At 48.8% G+C, this 17786-nt stretch overlaps 1 gene segment (V, D, J or C); it reads left to right on the plus strand.

The window, feature by feature from the left end:
* The first annotated feature begins 7762 nt into the window (after positions 1-7762).
* Positions 7763-16340, plus strand: LOC144692689 (Ig kappa chain V region Mem5-like). The segment is given in 5 exon segments: positions 7763-7886; positions 8073-8371; positions 9260-9305; positions 15328-15871; positions 16011-16340. Coding segments are annotated over 4 exon segments (723 nt in total).
* The last annotated feature ends 1446 nt before the right edge of the window (positions 16341-17786 follow it).

Below are 17786 nucleotides of genomic sequence, written 5' to 3' on the forward strand. Positions count from 1 at the left end.
AGGCCGACATTGTTCATAATGGGATTAACTGTAATTGGCTCAGATCTGAGCGTCAGCAGCTAAAATAGAGAGAGGGATGGAGGTCAGATAGAGAGAGGGATGGAGGTCAATTAGAGGGAGGGGTGTAGGTCAAAAAGATAAGAGGTGATGGTCAGACAGAGAGAGGAATAGATGTCAGATAGAGAGAGGGATGGAGGTCAGACAGAGGGAGGGATGGAGGTCAGATGGAGAGAAGGATGGTGGTCAGATGGAGAGATGGATGGACGTCAGATAGAGAGAGGGATGGAGGTCAATTAGAGGGAGGGGTGAAGGTCAAATAACGAAGGGGTGGAGGTCAGACAGAGAAAGGGATGGAGGTCAGATGGAGAGAGGGATGGAGGTCAGATGGAGAGATGGATGGAGGTCAGATAGAGAGAGGGATGGAGGTCAAGTGGAGAGAGGGTTGCAGGTCAGATAGAGAGAGGGATGGAGGTCAGATAGAGAGAAGAATGGCGGTCCGATGGAGAGAGGGATGGAGGTCAGATAGAGAGAGGGATGGAGGTCAGATAGAGAGAAGGATGGAGGTCAGATGGAGAGATGGATGGACGTCAGATATAGAGAGGGATGGAGGTCAAGTGGAGAGAGGGATGCAGGTCAGATAGAGAGATGGACGGAGGTCAGATAGAGAGAGGGATGCAGGTCAGATAGAGAGAGGGATGGAGGTCAGATACAAAGAGGGACGAAGCTCAGAGAGGTGTGTATCTGAGAGTAAGGTCGGACACTCAGAGGGAGGGATGGAGATCAGGGAGGTGTGTATCTGAGAGGAAGGTGGGACACTCAGAGGGAGGGATGGAGATCAGGGAGGTGTGTATCTGAGAGGAAGGTGGGACACTCAGAGGGAGGGACGGAGATCAGGGAGGTGTGTATCTGAGAGTAAGGTCGGACACTCAGAGGGAGGGATGGAGATCAGGGAGGTGTGTATCTGAGAGGAATGTCGGACACTCAGAGGGAGGGATGGAGATCAGGTGGAACGAGGTTACTGTCCATTCTCTCCCCCTGTGCTGCAGTTTACTGCAGACTAACCTGTTGCTCTGTGGATCCCCGGTTAATGCAGTCCCTTTCCTCCCTGCCTTTCAGCCTCTCTCAATCCACACCACCACTTCTTCCCTGTAGGGAATGGGATTGAGCCAGTAACCCAGAGAGGATGAGTTCAATTCCCAGGATGGGAAATAGTGAAATGGAATTGGATAAATCTGATCATTTGTGTCCTGGCTGCAGAAATTGTCCATAAATCCTGCTGGATTGTTATAAAACACAAGGGACTCAGTGAGGGAAGCTGCCAGTCTCAGCCTGTCACTGTCGACCCTGTCAATCACTTTAAGAATTTTATATGTTTCAATGGGATCACCTCTCATTCTTCTAAAATGCAGGGAATAATGTCCCAGTCTACTCAATCTCTCCTCATCGGACAATCCCCTCATCCCAGGAATCACTCTCGGGAATCTCTGCTGCACTCCTTCCAAGACTCGTATATCCTTCCTTAGGTAAGGAGACCGAATCTGTGCACAGTAATCCAGGTGTGGTCTCACCGAGGTCCGATAGAATTACAATAAGACTTCTTCACTCTGACAGGTACAGGAACTGACACAGAGTCTCTTTCTCTCTCTCTCTCGATCACCCTGTCTCTCTCTCTCTCTCTCGATCTCACTGCTTGCTCTCTCTCTCTGTCTCTCTCTCTCTCTATAACCCATCTCACTCTCTCTCTCTCTCTCTCTCTCCCCCACATACTCTCTCTCTCTCTCACTCTCTGTTTCCCTCTCTCAATCTCTATCCTGCTTCTCCCTCTAAAGGTGTTCTCTGGGTGTGAGTGTTTAATATAAGGTGTTGTTTGTCAGTATATTGTCGACGCTCTATGGTTTCTGACCATGGTGGGAGGGGATCAGGGCTCTGTTCTTTGACGTGACGCAGTGATGTCTGACCCAGTGTCTCAGACTGTGATGCTGTTGTTTTCTGTGACTGACGCTATGATATCGATTGTAATCTCACTCAGTGTGACACGAGGTTACATGGCTTGATCAGTGGTGAGGGAGGAGCAGACTGAACAAGGAGCTGCAATCATCAGTCACTGCCGAAAACCTTCACACAGCCCGCACACTCCGCAAACTTCTTCACTAAATATTCTTTCAGCTCCTTAATGAGAGGCCTGGAGCTGAAAAGGGAAAAAGAGAAAGACATCTTTTCGAGAGGCTCATGGACACAATGTACACTGTACATTACCCACTAATGACACTCTGTCTATATTTAACTCATTGTTTAAGCTCCAGCCCACCTCCTGTTCCTATCCATATGTTTCAGTCAAGGGGCCTGATAAGTCCACAGCACAGGAGGAGGCCATTCAGCCCCTTGCCTCTGTGCCAGCTGTTTGCTGGAATCATTCAGAACTAATCTCTCAGTTTAATATCTGTTATGGGGAAGTGACTGGAACCTGTTATTAGACACAGAATGAGTGACAAATATGAACTGATCAGAGAGAGTCAGCATGGATTTAAAAGGATCAGAGATCTTTAACTAACCTGGTTACATTTTTTGCAGTGGTCACTAAGCAGGTAGATTAGGGAGAGTCTGTGGATTGTTATTGATATTGATTTCCAGAAGACATTAGAGAAGATTCCCAATGAGAGACTGTGAATAATAATGGAAGCATCTGGAATTTGAGGAAACCTTTTGCCATGGATGAGGAACTGGTTAGGAGGCAGGAGACAGAGAGTAGGGATAATGTGTATGTGCTCCAATGAGCAAGATGTGAATAGTGATGTCCCCAGGGATCTGTGCTGGAGACTCGGCTTTTCACAATATTGATCAGTTCTGGGCACCGCACCTCAGGAAGGATATATTGACCATGGAGAGGGCACAGCTCAGATTCACCAGGATAATCCTGGGGTTAAAAGGGTTAAATTATCAGGACAGATTGTATAAACTCAGCTTGTATTGTCTTGAATTGAGAACAGTTAGTGGTGATCTAATTGAGGTGTTTAAGATGAATAAAGACTGAATCTGATTAGTGTAGACAGAGAGAAACCATGTCCTCTGGTGGGGGAGTCGAGAACGAGAGGGCAGAAGCTTCAAATTGGAGCTGGGCCGTTCAGGGGTGATGTCAGGAAGCAATTCTTCACTGGAAGGAGAGTGGAAATCTGGAACTCTCTCCCCCTGAGAAAAAATGCTGTTGGGGCTGGGGGGTCAATTGAAAATGTTAAAACTGAGCTTGTTAGGTTTTTCTTACACAAGGGGATTGAGGGTTATGGGGCAAGCTGGAGAAATGGAGTTAAGATACAGATCAGCCATGATCTAATTGAATGGTGGGACAGGCTCGAGGGGCTGAATGGCCTCCTGTTCCTATATCCTAATCCCACTCCCCTGCTCTCCCCATTGTCCTGTATTCTCCACAGATTTACCTGTTTATTAACTGCAGTTTGAACTAAAACCCAAAGCTTTCATTCCCCACAGGCTGCTGAATGTTTAGTGAATTCTCTGTTTGGATTTCCCATTTCTACTCTCTGTAGTTTGTCCATTCCTAACGCTGCTGATCTTTTTAATTCAAGGCTTTATCAATCTGCATTTCCACTTTCAAGGAATGATGGAATTGAAGCCGAGCTCTCTCTGCTTCTACACATCCTTCACCATCTTTTCACTACTTTTCCCCCTCAAACCCATCATCTCAAACTCCTCTGCATTGAATTGTGTCAGTCACCTATCTGTCCCTTCCCTCATCTGTCTCTACTCTCCCCAAGTCTTTGACTCTTCTCCACCCTGTTTGTTAAACCTCTCCTTCTGTGTAGTCAGCACATTCCAGTTATCGGGGCAAGTGGCCGATCTTTGTGATGTGGAGGATTTGGGGGGTCAGGTCGGGGTGAAAGATGAGGCCAAGGTTGTAAAGAGTCTGGTTCAGCAGCAGACAGTGCTCAGGGAGAGGGATGGAGTTTGTATTGGGAGCTGAAGACGATGGCTTTGATCTTCCCAATGTGTTTCCCAGTGAGCCTGCCTCCTCAGTCCTGACTGCTCTTAGCTGCTGTTCTTTTCACTGATTGGACAGTTATTATTATAGATTCAGACCACAGCAGAAACCCCCAGTGTAAAAAATAACTGCAAAGATTGTCCGATCGCAAGATTGAAACGTAACCAAGAGAGGAAGTGAAAGAAGGAGCTCAGAGCAGCTGCATGTTTGTTACTGACATGGGAGAAAACTGTGAACCGTGTCCACTACCTAGAATCTTGCAGCACAGAAGGAGGCCATTCAGCCCATCCTGCCTGTGAGTTACCCAGTGAGACCCACTCCCCCACTCTATCCCCATAACCCAGCAATTCTTTCCTTTTCAGGGAGATCTCCAATTCCCTCTTGCAGACCTGGGTCCACAGCACGAGACTGTCCCTAACCTGGGCTCGAAATTGGCATCTCATTCATTCATTGGAAGCCAAAATGCCCGGGGTGGCAAATGGAGCTCAGATCTCCCAACATTCCCTCTCCCCTCCTGACATAAACCCCAAATTGTCCGAAATGCAGTGGTCATCACCACTGTGTCCAATTCTGTCCCCAGCCAAAATGCACACAAAATTTTCATTTATATAACGCCTTGACATACAAATATCCCCTAGATGTATCACAGAGGAACAGTGAGGTGAACGGGGGAGGGGGCAGGAGCGAGTTTAGGAAAGTGATCAAAGGCTTAGGTGAAAGGATGGAGTTTGATGCAGGAGAGAGAGGCCTGGAGAGGGGGTGGGTGTGAAGAGTGGGAGTTCAGAAAGCAGGGCCTAGGCGTCGGAAGGCTCTGCTGTCAATGGTGGGATGAAGGAAGCAGCGATGGGCAGGAGAGCAGGGTCAGTAGGTGGAAGGGTGAGGGAGGGAATGTGAGTCTGCAGCAGAACGCAGAGGTAGGGAGGAGCTAGGACATGGAGTGAATTGGAGGGCAGTGAGGTCAGGGGTAACAGATCAGTGGGTTCAGGGGTAACAGGTCAGTTAGGTCTGTAGGTAAAAAGTCAGTGAGGTCAGGGGGTAACAGGTCAGTGAGGTCTTGGGTAGTCGGTCTGTAAGGTCAGGTGTAGTGTAGGAACGACACTTGGTGTGGGACAGGGTATGGAACTCTGCATTTCGGACAATTTGGGGTTTATGGAGCGTGGATGAAGGAAGCTGGGAGAGGGCATCGGAATAATGGAGTCAGGAGGCAAGACAAACAGGGATAAGGGTTTCTGTGGTCAAGGGGCTGATGTAGTGTAGAGATGGACAATGTTGTGGAAATGGAAATTAGAGGCTTACGGGATGGAGAGATGTGGAGTTTGATGTTCAGCAACTGGAGGTCCAATGGGAAGGAGGCCCATGTTTACTGGTCCCTATTGGAGGGTACAGTGAGAGGGGGGCCCATGTTTACTGGTCCCTATTGGAGGGTCCAATGGGAGGGGGGCCCATGTTTACTGGTCCCTATTGGAGGGTCCAATGGGAGGGGGGCCCATGTTTACTGGTCCCTATTGGAGGGTCCAAAGGGAAGGAGGCCCATGTTTACTGGTCCCTATTGGAGGGTCCAGTGGGAGGGGGGCCCATGTTTACTGGTCCCTATTGGAGGGTCCAGTGGGAGGGGGGCCCATGTTTACTGGTCCCTATTGGAGGGTCCAATGGGAGGGGGTCCCATGTTTACTGGTCCCCATTGGAGGCTCCAGTGGGAGGGGGGCCCATGTTTACTGGTCCCTATTGGAGGATCCAGTGGGAGGGGGGCCCATGTTTACTGGTCCCTATTGGAGGGTCCAATGGGAGGGGGGCCCATGTTTACTGGTCCCTATTGGAGGGTCCAAAGGGAAGAAGGCCCATGTTTACTGGTCCCTATTGGAGGGTCCAGTGGGAGGGGGGCCCATGTTTACTGGTCCCTATTGGAGGGTCCAGTGGGAGGGGGGCCCATGTTTACTGGTCCCTATTGGAGGATCCAATGGGAGGGGGTCCCATGTTTACTGGTCCCCATTGGAGGCTCCAGTGGGAGGGGGGCCCATGTTTACTGGTCCCTATTGGAGGATCCAGTGGGAGGGGGGCCCATGTTTACTGGTCCCTATTGGAGGGTCCAGTGAGAGGGAGGCCCATCTTTACTGGTCCCTATAGGAGGGTCCAGTGAGAAGAAGGCCCATGTTTACTGGTCCCTATTGGAGGGTCCACTGGGAGGGGGGCCCATGTTTACTGGTCCCTATTGGAGGGTCCAGTGGGAGGGGGTCCCATGTTTACTGGTCCCCATTGGAGGGTCCAGTGGGAGGGGGGCCCATGTTTAATGGTCCCTATTGGAGAGTCCAGTGGGAGGGGGTCCCATGTTTACTGGTCCCTATTGGAGGGTCCAGTGGGAGGGAGGCCCTTGTTTACTAGTCCCTATAGGAGGGTCCAGTGAGAAGGCGGCCCATGTTTAATGGTCCCTATTGGAGGGTCCAATGTGAGGGGGGCCCATGTATACTGTCCCCTATTGGAGGGTCCAGTGGGAGGGGGGCCCATGTTTACTGGTCCCTATTGGAGGGTCCAATGGGAGGGGGGCCCATGTTTACTGGTCCCTATTGGAGGGTCCAGTGGGAGGGAGGCCCATGTTTACTGGTCCCTATTGGAGGGTCCAGTGAGAAGGAGGCCCATATTTACTGGTCCCTTTTGGAGGGTCCAATGTGAAGCAGGTCCATGTTTACTGGTCCCTATTCGAGGTCCCAGTGAGAAGGAGGCCCATGTTTACTGGTCCCTATTGGAGTGTCCAATGGGAAGCAGGCCCATGTTTACTGGTCCCTATTGGAGGACCCAGTGGGAGGGAGGCCCATGTTTACTGGTCCCCATTGGAGGGTCCAGTGGGACAGGGACACCATGGTCAATGTGCAGGACAGTTTAATTCTGTTGTAAATGTGTGATCGTCCACCCCTCATCCCAGTAAACACCCTGACCCGGAGCCTGACCATGGAAAGGGAGGGAGAGGGGAAGGGATTCGAACATGTTCTGAATGGACAGGATGGCTCAGTGGGTCAGACTCTGCCCTGTCCCTCCAGCTCACACTGATGAGGTGAGGGTCTCCTCTCTCTGCTGGGCCTTCATGAAATGAGGTTTGTGTCCAAACCAGTCCCCAGTGAGAATTGGCCAACAGCACAGAACTGCCCTTAATTTGACATAATCTGTCAGTCTGACTGAGAGAGACCAAAGCATGGTCAAAGTGGGAAATGGGGCCTTACTCCAAGAGAAGACATGCTTCTGTGGTCAAGGGTTCACATCCATCGGTGGGGCAGAGCAGAGGGATTTTTCCCTTTCATTTCACTGTGTTCCCCCTGGGAGACTGTGGGAAAGAGAGAGCGAGGTGGAGACTGTGAAACCGAGTGAGAGAGGGAGGGAAGCATTTAACTGCTGCACCAGGACTCAAAGTGTTTCAAACTCCAGTAATAACGCCTGTTATAGAGATCAGTTAGAGAATTCCAGAACGATGGAGGGTGGGACAGAGATGAGGAGGTAGAGAGAGAGAGAGAGAGAGAGGCATGGAGGGAGAGCAAAAAGTGAGTGAGAGAGAGCTTGGGGTGTGGGGAGGGGGAGAGACAAAGAGAGAGATAGAGAGAGACCGAGAGAGAGAGAGAGCGAGAGAGAGAGAGGCAGGAGCGAGAGAGAGGGACAGAGACAGACAGAAGGAGGGATTGAGAGAGAGGCAGGAGTGAGTTGAAGAGGAAGTGAAAGGTGCTGACGTGGTTTTCTCTGGGTGATACCATTTACATACAGAGGAACAGCCAGTGAGACTCTGACAGGCTGCAGCTTTATAAAGCTGAGCCCAGTGAAGGGAGAGTTTATCAGTGACCAGGCACAGGGACAGGAGCAGACACCATGATTTCAGCCATCCAGCTCATCTGGCCTCTGGCATTCTGCATCGCAGGTACAAATCTCTCTCCTTCCACCGTGAATATTTTCCTGCTCTCCATTTCCATCCAATTCGACTGACTTGTGATTGAAGGGAAAATGCTGAAAGCAGAGGAACGGTCAATGTCTCTAACAATATCTCATTTTACAGGCTCTTTGTGTGACACTTCTTACTTCACTCTGTTTCTCTATTACCCCTCAGGTATCAGTGGGGACATCACCATGACCCAGTCTCCCCCGGTGCTGCCAGTGAGCCTGGGCCAGACGGCCACCATCACCTGTACGGCCAGTCAGTCTGCTAGCTATGTGAGTTGGTACCAGCAGCGAGAAGGACAGAAACCCACTCTCCTGATCTATGCTACAACAACTCGATTCACAGGAACATCGGAGCGATTCACTGGCAGTGGATCTGGCACTCAATTCACCCTGACAATCAGCAATGTACAGAATGAGGATGTCGCTGATTATTACTGTCAGGGCTATAGCAGCTCAGCATATACAGTGATACAGAGCCTTACAAAAACCTCAATACACACAGCACCATCTCCTGTACTGACACATCCCACAGTTATATAAAATATATAATAATGGACACACAGTCCCACCTCCTGTACTGACACAGTTATATAGAATATATAATAAACACAAGAAAGGAAACTGAACAAATTATTTTCACTGTCCACTACACACTCCAGTCCCTGTGGTGTCCACCACACACTGAAGGCCTCAAGTTTACCTTTTTTCCATGTCCACATTTGAAGACCGACTGGGAGATTTATCATAAAATGTTCAAGTTCTCAAATTTCTCGAGCACAACTGCACAGAATTCAGAGAGAGAGGGAGAGAGAGAAAAACAGAGAGAGAGACAATCAGAGAAAGAGAGATAGAGAGAAAGAGTTAAAGGCGAGTGTGAGTGAGAGACAGGGAGAGGGTGAGAGTGAGTTAAAGGTGAGTGTGAGTGAGAGACAGGGAGAGGGTGAGAGTGAGTTAAAGGTGAGTGTGAGTGAGAGACAGAGGGTGAGAGTGAGTTAAAAGTGAGTGTGAGTGAAAGACAGGGAGAGGGTGAGAGTGAGTTAAAGGTGAGTGTGAGTGAGAGACAGGGAGAGGGTGAGAGTGAGTTAAAGGTGAGTGTGAGTGAGAGACAGGGAGAGGGTGAGAGTGAGTTAAAGGTGAGTGTGAGTGAGAGACAGGGAGGGTGAGAGTGAGTTAAAGGTGAGTGTGAGTGAGAGACAGGGAGTGGGTGAGAGTGAGTTAAAGGTGAGTGTGAGTGAGAGACAGGGAGAGGGTGAGAGTGAGTTAAAGGTGAGTGTGAGTGAGAGACAGGGAGAGGGTGAGAGTGACTGAGTGAAGCAGAGAGCAGAGGTTTTTGTACAGCCCCTGCACTGGAAGCTCTCAGTGTGGGTTACGTTCGCTAATGGAACCAAACTCAGACTGAGTAAGTAAACCCCAATCCTCCCTTATTAACCCTTTCAATACTGAAACTTTCTCAAACACTAATGCTGAATAGTTGAAGGTGTTAGTGAGGAGCTGCAGTGAATGAAATGGTTCAGTGAACAACACTGTGTATAACAGGGTGCCCAGCTGTATTTCTTTCATTACATTCCCCCCTTTAAGCAACAAGATATATATAACCAACTTTTACCCACCGTCTCGAGGAGATCTGGACGTTTGCAGACTGTGCTGACATTGCTGCACCATGGAGTGAAATCACTCACTAGACTCCTGTCAGTCTCAGTGTGACAGACACGGGCAGAGTTTGATATGAGCTCTGGCTCCCTCTCACAGTCTCTGATATAACTGATCACAGCACCAGCACAGTGAGACACCGAGGTCCCACCTCCCCCAGCTTGAACTCTGCTCTCTCCACTCCCTGGTTATCTCTTGGCAAAGTTCTGATGACAAACAGGTAGAGCAGGGCCCACAATCCAGTGGCTTCAGTGTTCCAGGGTTTCGGGGAGACTCTCCGTTTCCCCCGAATGTTTAAATGTCACCCTCTAGACTCCAGGCCTCCCGGAATCTGCTCTCCATCTCTCTCCTGAAGACACTGTCTCTGACTGGGGAACAGCTCCACCCTCCCCAAGTGGGCTCATTCCTCCAAGTGTGAGCCGGGAGGGTGAACATGGTGGGCTATTGGACCGTGAGGTGTTGGCCTTGCCTCAGTGGTTAGCACCAGCCCCTCAGAGTCACAATGTTGTGGGTTCAAATCCCACTCCAGAGACTTGAGCACGTAATCCAGCCTGAGACTCCAGTGCGGTATTGAGGGAGGGCAGCACTGTTAGAGGAGCCGTCTTTCAGATGAGACAAACTGAGGTCTGCCCTCTCAGGAGGATGTCAAATATCCCACGGTGCTTTGAGATGAAGAGCAGGGGTGATCCCCCCGGTTTCCTGGACAATATTTATCCCTCAATCTACATCACTACTCAACTGATTATCTGGCCATTGCCGATCCGCTATCTGGGATCTTACTGTGCACAGTTGGCTCTGGAACACTCTGGGACATCCAGAGGTGGTGACAGGTGCCATTGAAATGCAAGCCTTTTTTTGAATTTGGAGATTTCTTATGTTGACCCTGTGAGGTGCCATTGACCTCACACTGACCCTGTCTGACCCCCGGACTCTGAAACAAATTAAACCTCACCCTTGACGTCGCCCCAGTGTTGGCCGGCAAGGTTTTAAATGAAATCTAGAACCTTCTACACCCAAAGCTGTTTTCTCAATACATTAAGAGTAAGAGGATAACTAACGGACGAGTATTGCCAATAAAAGACCAAAAAGGTAACCTATGTGAGGAGGTGGAGAATGTGGGTATGGTTCTGAATGAATACTTTGCGTCTGTCTTCACAAAAGAAAGGGAACAATGTAGACATTGTCACTATGGTGGAGGAGTGTGAAATATTGGATATGATAAACATAGGGAGAGAGGAAGTATGAGGGGGATTAGCATCCTTGAGAGTGGATTAACCACCAGGGCCGGGTGAAATGTGCCCCAGGCTGTTAACAGAAACCAGGGAGGAAATTGTGGAGGGTCCGACCCTCATTTTCCAATCCTCACTGGATACAGGTGAGGGGCCGGAGGATTGGAGGTCTGATAATGTTGTACCTTTTTTTAAAAAGGGAGCGAGGTATAGACTGAATAATTACAGGCCAGTCATTGTGTCCTCGTTGGTGGTCAAATAATTGGAATCAATTCTGATGGACAGGATAAACTGTCGCTTAGAAAGGCACAGATTAATCCAGGACAGTCAGCATGGGTTTGATAAGGGACGGTCATGTCTGACTAATTCGTGCATCTTTTTTGAGGAAGTAACAAGGAGGATTGATGAGGGTAGTGTAGTTGATGTTATCTACATGGATTTTAGCAAGGTTTTTGAGCAGGTTCCACATGGCAGACTGGTTAATAAAATAAAAGCCAATGGGGTCCATGGGAATGGGGCCCATTAGATACAAAATTAGCTCAGTGGCCGGGAACAAAGGGTAATTATTGATGGTGTTTTAGTGACTGGAACGCTGTTTCCAGTGTGGGTCTGCAGGCCTCAGGCCTAGGTCCCCTGCTTTTTGTGTATATATTAATGATTTGGACATAAATGTAGGAGATTGATCAAGGAGTTTACAGGCGACACAAAAATTGGCTACATGGTAGATCACAAGGAGGATTGTTGTAGGCTGCAGGAAGATATCAATGGACTGGTCAGGTGGACAGAAAAGTGGCAAATAGAATTCTCCCCAGAGAAGTGTGAGGTGATGCATTTGGGGAGGTCAAACAAGGCAAAGGAATACACAATAAATGGGAAGATACTGGGAGGCGTAGAGGAAGTGAGGGACCTTGGGGTGAATGTCCAGACTCCTGAAGGTAACAGAACAGGTCGATAAGGTCGTTAAGAAGGAAATGGAATCCTTTCAATCATTAGCCGAGGTATCGAGCAAGGAGGTTATGCTGGAAATGTCTAAATTATTAGTTAGGCCACAACTTGAGTACAGTGCGCAGTTCTGGTCACCTCATTACAGGAAGGATGTGATTGCATTAGAGAGGGTAGAGAGGAGATTTAACCAGGATGTAGCCAGGACAGGAAAATTGCAGCTATGAGGAGAGATTGGATTGGCTGGGGTTGTTCTCCTTGGAACAGAGGAGGCTGAGGGGAGATTTGATTGAGATGTACAAAGTTATGGGGGGCTTGGATAGAATGGATGGGACGGGCCTATTTACTTTAGCAGAGAGGTCAGTGACTAGGGGGCATAGATTTAAAGTGATTGGGAGAAAGATTAGATGGGAGATGAGGCTCTGGAACTCACTGCCTGAAAGGGTCACAGAGGCAGGAACCCTCAACCCATTTAAAAGGTGTCTGGATATGAACCTCAAGAGCCTGAACCTGGAGGACTACGGACCAAATGCTGGAAAGTGGGATTCGGCCGGACGGCTCATGTTTCAGTGGGCACAGACATGATGGGCCGAGTGGCCTCTTTCTGTGCCAGAAACTTTCTATCATTTTATTCTATGACACCCAATCTGAATCCTTTCTGAAGTGGGTTGTTCCAAGTGTCCTCCAACATTCTTGGATAAAGTTCTCTCGATGTGTGTGTGATCTGAGGATTGTTAATGCTGAACCTGTTTCCCCCGGAAAGGCTGATCAATAGTGATAGATTCCTGAAAGCTTAACAGGGTCTTAGAGGGACACTGAGTGTTTAAGCACTCTTACTATTAACCATTTCCGTGCTGAATTTGTGGAAACCCTCTTTACAAATGTCTAAGTAACAGTCCAATATGATTTAACCAGCTTAACATCAAACCTTTACCTCCTGCCACTCAACTAATTGGAAACACAACTTGCCCCTTTCCCTGGGATCCCATGAGTCTTTAATTTTCTGAGCAGTCTGTCATGTTTAACCTTGTCAGAAGTCTTGCTAAAATCCGCATAGACCACGTCAAACTCGCTCCCCTCATCAACCCTCCTTGTTATCCCCCTCAAAAAATTCAAGCAAGTTAGTCAGACACGGCTTTCCCTTAACAAGTCCATGTTGACTGTCCTTGGTCGTATCTTTCTCAAAGATGATTAAAACGTCCCTCAGAATATTTTCCAAGAATTAATATTTCCTCTCTCACTATTGCCAGTATTTTCCGGCCCCATTGGTGTCAGGTGTCATGGTGAGCAGTGGGAATAATATGGTGAGACAGCCAAAAATCTGAAACTGATGGCTCTCCTGCGGCCAGAACGGGGGTAGAGGACATCAGTATGGGCCTCCACAGGGTCCAGAAGGCATCCCAGGAATGCGTCACTGAATCGGGGGCTGCACTCTGCTTGGCTTTTGGGGCCATGTCTTCACCGGAGCAGCCCCGGGCTGCAAGCATTGAGAAGTGTGCGCACGGCTGTAGTTTAAATATGGTGTCCAGCTTCTTCAGTGTTGTTGGAGCTGCACTCATCCAGACAAGTGGAGAGCACTCCAACACATTCCTGACTTGTGCTTTGTAGATGGTGGACAGGCTTTGGAGAGTCAGGAGGTGAGTTACTCGTCACACGATTCCTAGCCTCTGACTTGCTCTTGTAGCCACAGTATTTATACGGCTAGTCCACTTCAGTTTCTGCTCAATGCTAACCCCCAGGATGTTGATAGTGGGGGATTCAGTGATGGTAATGCCATTGAACATAAGGGGCGATGGTTGGATTCTCTCTTGTTGGAGATGGTCATTGCCTGGCACTTGTGTGGCATGTATGTTACTTGCCACTTGTCAGCCCAATCCTGGATATTGTGCAGGTCTTGCTGCATTTGGACAGGGACTGCTTCAGTATCTGAGGAGTCATGAATGATGCTGAACATTGTGCAATCATCAGTGAACACACCGACTTCTGACCTTATGATGGAAGGAAGGTCATTGATGAAATAGCTGAAGATGGTTGGGCCGAGAAAACTCCCCTGAGGAACTCCTGCAGTGATGTCCAGGAGCTGAGATGACTGACCTCCAACAACCACAATCATCTTCCTTTGTGCTAGGTGTGACTCCAACCCACAGAGAGTTTTCCCCCTGATTCCCTTTGACTCCAGTTTTGCTCGGGCTCCTTGACTCCACACTCAGTCAAATACGGCCTTGATATCAATGACAGTCGGTCTCTCCTCACCTCGGGAGTTCAGCTTCACTGTCCATGTCTGAACTAAGGCTGTAATGAGGTCAGGAGCTGAGTGGCCCTGGCAGAACCCAAACTGGGCCTCAGTGAGCAGGTTATTGCTGAGCAAGTGCCACTTGATAGCACAGTTGATGACACCTTCCATCACTTTACTGATGTTGGAGAGTAGACTGATGGGGCGGTAATTGGCCAGGTTGGATTTGTCCTGCTTTTTGTGTACAGGACATACCTGGACAATTTTCCAGGTGTTGCTGTGTGCCACACAGCAATGTGGTTGGCTCTTAAATGCCCTCTGAAGTGGCCCAGCCCCCACTCAGTTGTTAGAAACTGCGACAAAGTCACAAAAAAGGAATGAAACCGGACGGACCACCCGGCATCGACCTAGGCACCGGAAACAACAACGGCAATCTCAGCCCCATTGACCCTGCAAAGTCCTCCTTTGCTAACATCTGGGGGCTAGTGCCAAAATTGGAAGAGCTGTCTCACAGACCAGTCAAGCAACAGCCTGACATAGTCATCCTCACAGAATCATACCTTACAGATAATGTCCCAGACTCCACCATCACCATCCCCGGGTATGTCCTGTCCCACCGCAGGACAGACCCAGCAGAGGTGGCAACACTGTGGCATGCAGTCAGTGGGGAGTTGCTCTGGGAGTCCTCAAAATCAACTCCGGACCCCATGAAGTCTCATGGCATCAGGTCAAACATGGGGAAGGATACCTCCTCCTGATTACCACGTACCACCCTTCCTCAGTTGATGAATCAGTGCTCCTCCAAGTTGAACACCACTTGGAGGAAAGACTGAGAGTGACAAGGGCACAGGGGATGTAAAACAATCTTTCTCCCACCCACCATTGCCCTTTGTGCAAATCTGGGAGAATTCCGCACTATTTATATCCCATCCAATATTTCACAATTCTCCTCCATGAAAACCTCCCACTGCTCTGACACTGATTTACCTTCAAGTTGCTGTTTCCTGTCCATTTCGGCAAATCGCAGCTTAGTTAAATTGACCTTTCCCTAATTTACAACTTTTACACTTGGTCTAGCTTTGTCCTTTTCCATAACTGCTCTAAATCTCACTGAATTATGATCACTATTACCCAGATACTCTCCCACTGATACACCTTCCACCTACCCAGATTCATTCCCTGAAATTGTCTAAAACTGCCCCTTCTCTTGTTGGGTTTGTTACATTCAGGCTAAAAGAATTCACCTGGATGGATTATAAGAATTTTACATCATCTATACATTTACACAGATCTGATCCCAGTTAATATTCGGGAAGTTGAAATTCATTATAATGACAGTGATTAAACTTCCTTCTCTTCTCTTTCAGGCAGTGAGAAGTCACAACCCACACTGACCCTGCTGCCCCCCTCCCCGGAGGAGGTCAAGACCAAGGGCACTGCCACCCTGGTGTGCCTTGCCAATCACTTCTATCCCGATGCGGTGAAGGTGGAGTGGAAGAAGGACGGTGCAGCCATTTCGGACGGGGTTCAGACCAGCAACTACCTGCGAGCTTCGGACAGCACCTACAGCGTCAGCAGCCTGCTGACCCTCTCTGGCTCCGGCTGGGAGTCCAACGCCCGCTTCTCCTGTGTCGTCACCCACGAGAGCCTCTCCTCTCCCCTCAGCAAGAGCATCAGGAGATCAGAATGTGCATAGAGTGTTAGAGACAGTCCACAGAGGAGTCACAACTTTAAATAGAACAAGGGTGAGCTGGGAGGGCAAAGGTCATTGTCAGCACCGAATTACAACTCTCTTCCTTCTCGGGACCGGCTCTGAGACACTTCTGAGGGTCAGGGGTTAAGGCACGTTATTGGGACTGTGTGGAGGGAGCTTTACTCCGTATCTAACCCCATGCTGTACCTGTCCTGGGAGTGTTTTATGGGGACTGTGTAGAGGGAGCTTTACTCTGTATCTAACCCCGTGCTGTACCTTCCCTGGGAGTGTTTGAGGGGGACAGTGTAGAGGGAGCTTTACTCTGTATCTAACCCCGTGCTGTACCTGTCCTGGGAGTGTTTGCTGGGACAGTTTAATCTCGTGATGCTAAGTTAAACCTCTCTAAGATGCTGAAGACTGTCAGCTGTACAAAAATAATTTGACCCTCCAAAGTGTCTGCTTCAGTAAACCAGACCCCTTCCTGCTCACCCTGCAGTTACAATTTAAGGTTTAGTCACTGTTTAAAGGGACAGAATTCTCATGTTCTTGAGAAAATCTCCACAAGTGTTTTAACAAATCTCCATTCTCCCTGTGAAATTCTCCAGCTTCCTCTGGCTGGGCTGTTTATTCAAGTCTTTTTTCTGTAAATGTCAATGTGTAAAAGGTAATAAACATTAAGAATATTCAGTCTCTGTCTGGTGAGTGCTTTGGAAATGTCCCACCTCCCCATCAGCTGATTGGCTGCATTTCAGCAAGTGATTGTCCTGATTGGCTGGTTGGCCTGTCAATCAATAAAACATCTACAGACGATTTGGTTCAAAGACAATTATCAATCATTTTAAAATGATCAGTTTTATCCCGAATCTCTTGAATTTACAAGATTAAAAACAGAAAAGAAACTGGAAGTTGCTGGGATTAAATCATCACAATCACAATTCCCCAAACCATATTCACGACCTCCCCCGTGACCTTCCCATCTCACGTGGTCTCGCTACTCCCATAGTTTCAATCACAGATAAGACCATCTCTGATCACTTCCTTGTATCACTCCCCACCCACATCCCCCTTCCACAGCACAACCCTACCCCCTTCTGTATCCATCCCTAGAAAAACCTATTCCCCAATTCACTTACAACTGCACTTTCAAATTCCCAACGATCTCGTCTCTGGCCCTCCGATCACCACAACATTTCTGCAGCGACTGATTTACTCAACCTCACCCTCACCTCCACCTTTCATATCCTAGTCCCCAATAAAACCATTCCTCTCCCTCACCCTGGCCCTTCCCCCTGCTACAACCCTCATCTCCACTCACTTAATCCAAGGGAGGCAGACTTGAAACTGGTTTATCCATCACCGCCAGATCTGGCTGGAGCGCTCCAAACACTCCCGGCTCCTCCTCTCATCTGCTAAAACTGTCCCTGCTCCATTAACTCTGGTGTCCCCCAAGGATCGATCCTTGGCCCCTCCTATTTCTCATCTACATGCTGCCCCTCGGACACATCATCCGAAAGCATAGCGTTAGTTTTCACATGTACGCTGAAGACCCCCAGCTCTACCTCACCACCACCTCTCTCAACTCCTCCACTGTTCCTAAATTATCAGACTGCTTGTCCCACATCCTGTACTGGATGAACAGGAATTCCTACAATTAAATATTGGGAAGGCTGAAGCCATTGTTTTCAGTCCCCACTCCAAACTCTGTTCTCTAATTCCTGACTCCATCCCTCTCCCCAGTAACAGTCTGAGATTAAACCCGTCTGTTCACAACCTTGGGGTCACATCTGACCCTGAGATGAGCTTCCGACCTCATATTCGTCACATCACTAAGAGCGCCTATTTCCACCTCCATAACATCGCTCGACTTCACCCCAGTCTCAGCTCATCAGCTGCTGAAGCCCTCACCCATGCCTTCGTTGCCTCTGGATGTGACTGTTCCAATACACTCCTGGCTGCTCTCCCACATTCTACCCTCCGCAATCGTGGGGTCATCCAAAACTCTGCTGCCCGTGTCCTAACTCACAGTGAGTCCCGTTCCCCTGTCACCCCTGTGCTCAGTGACCTACATTGGTCCTTGATCTCCTGGCCAAGCAACATCCTGATTTTACAATTCCCATCCTTGTTTTCAATTCC

This window comes from Cetorhinus maximus, chromosome 17, assembly GCF_964194155.1.
Source record: "Cetorhinus maximus chromosome 17, sCetMax3.hap1.1, whole genome shotgun sequence".
NCBI lineage: Eukaryota > Metazoa > Chordata > Chondrichthyes > Lamniformes > Cetorhinidae > Cetorhinus > Cetorhinus maximus.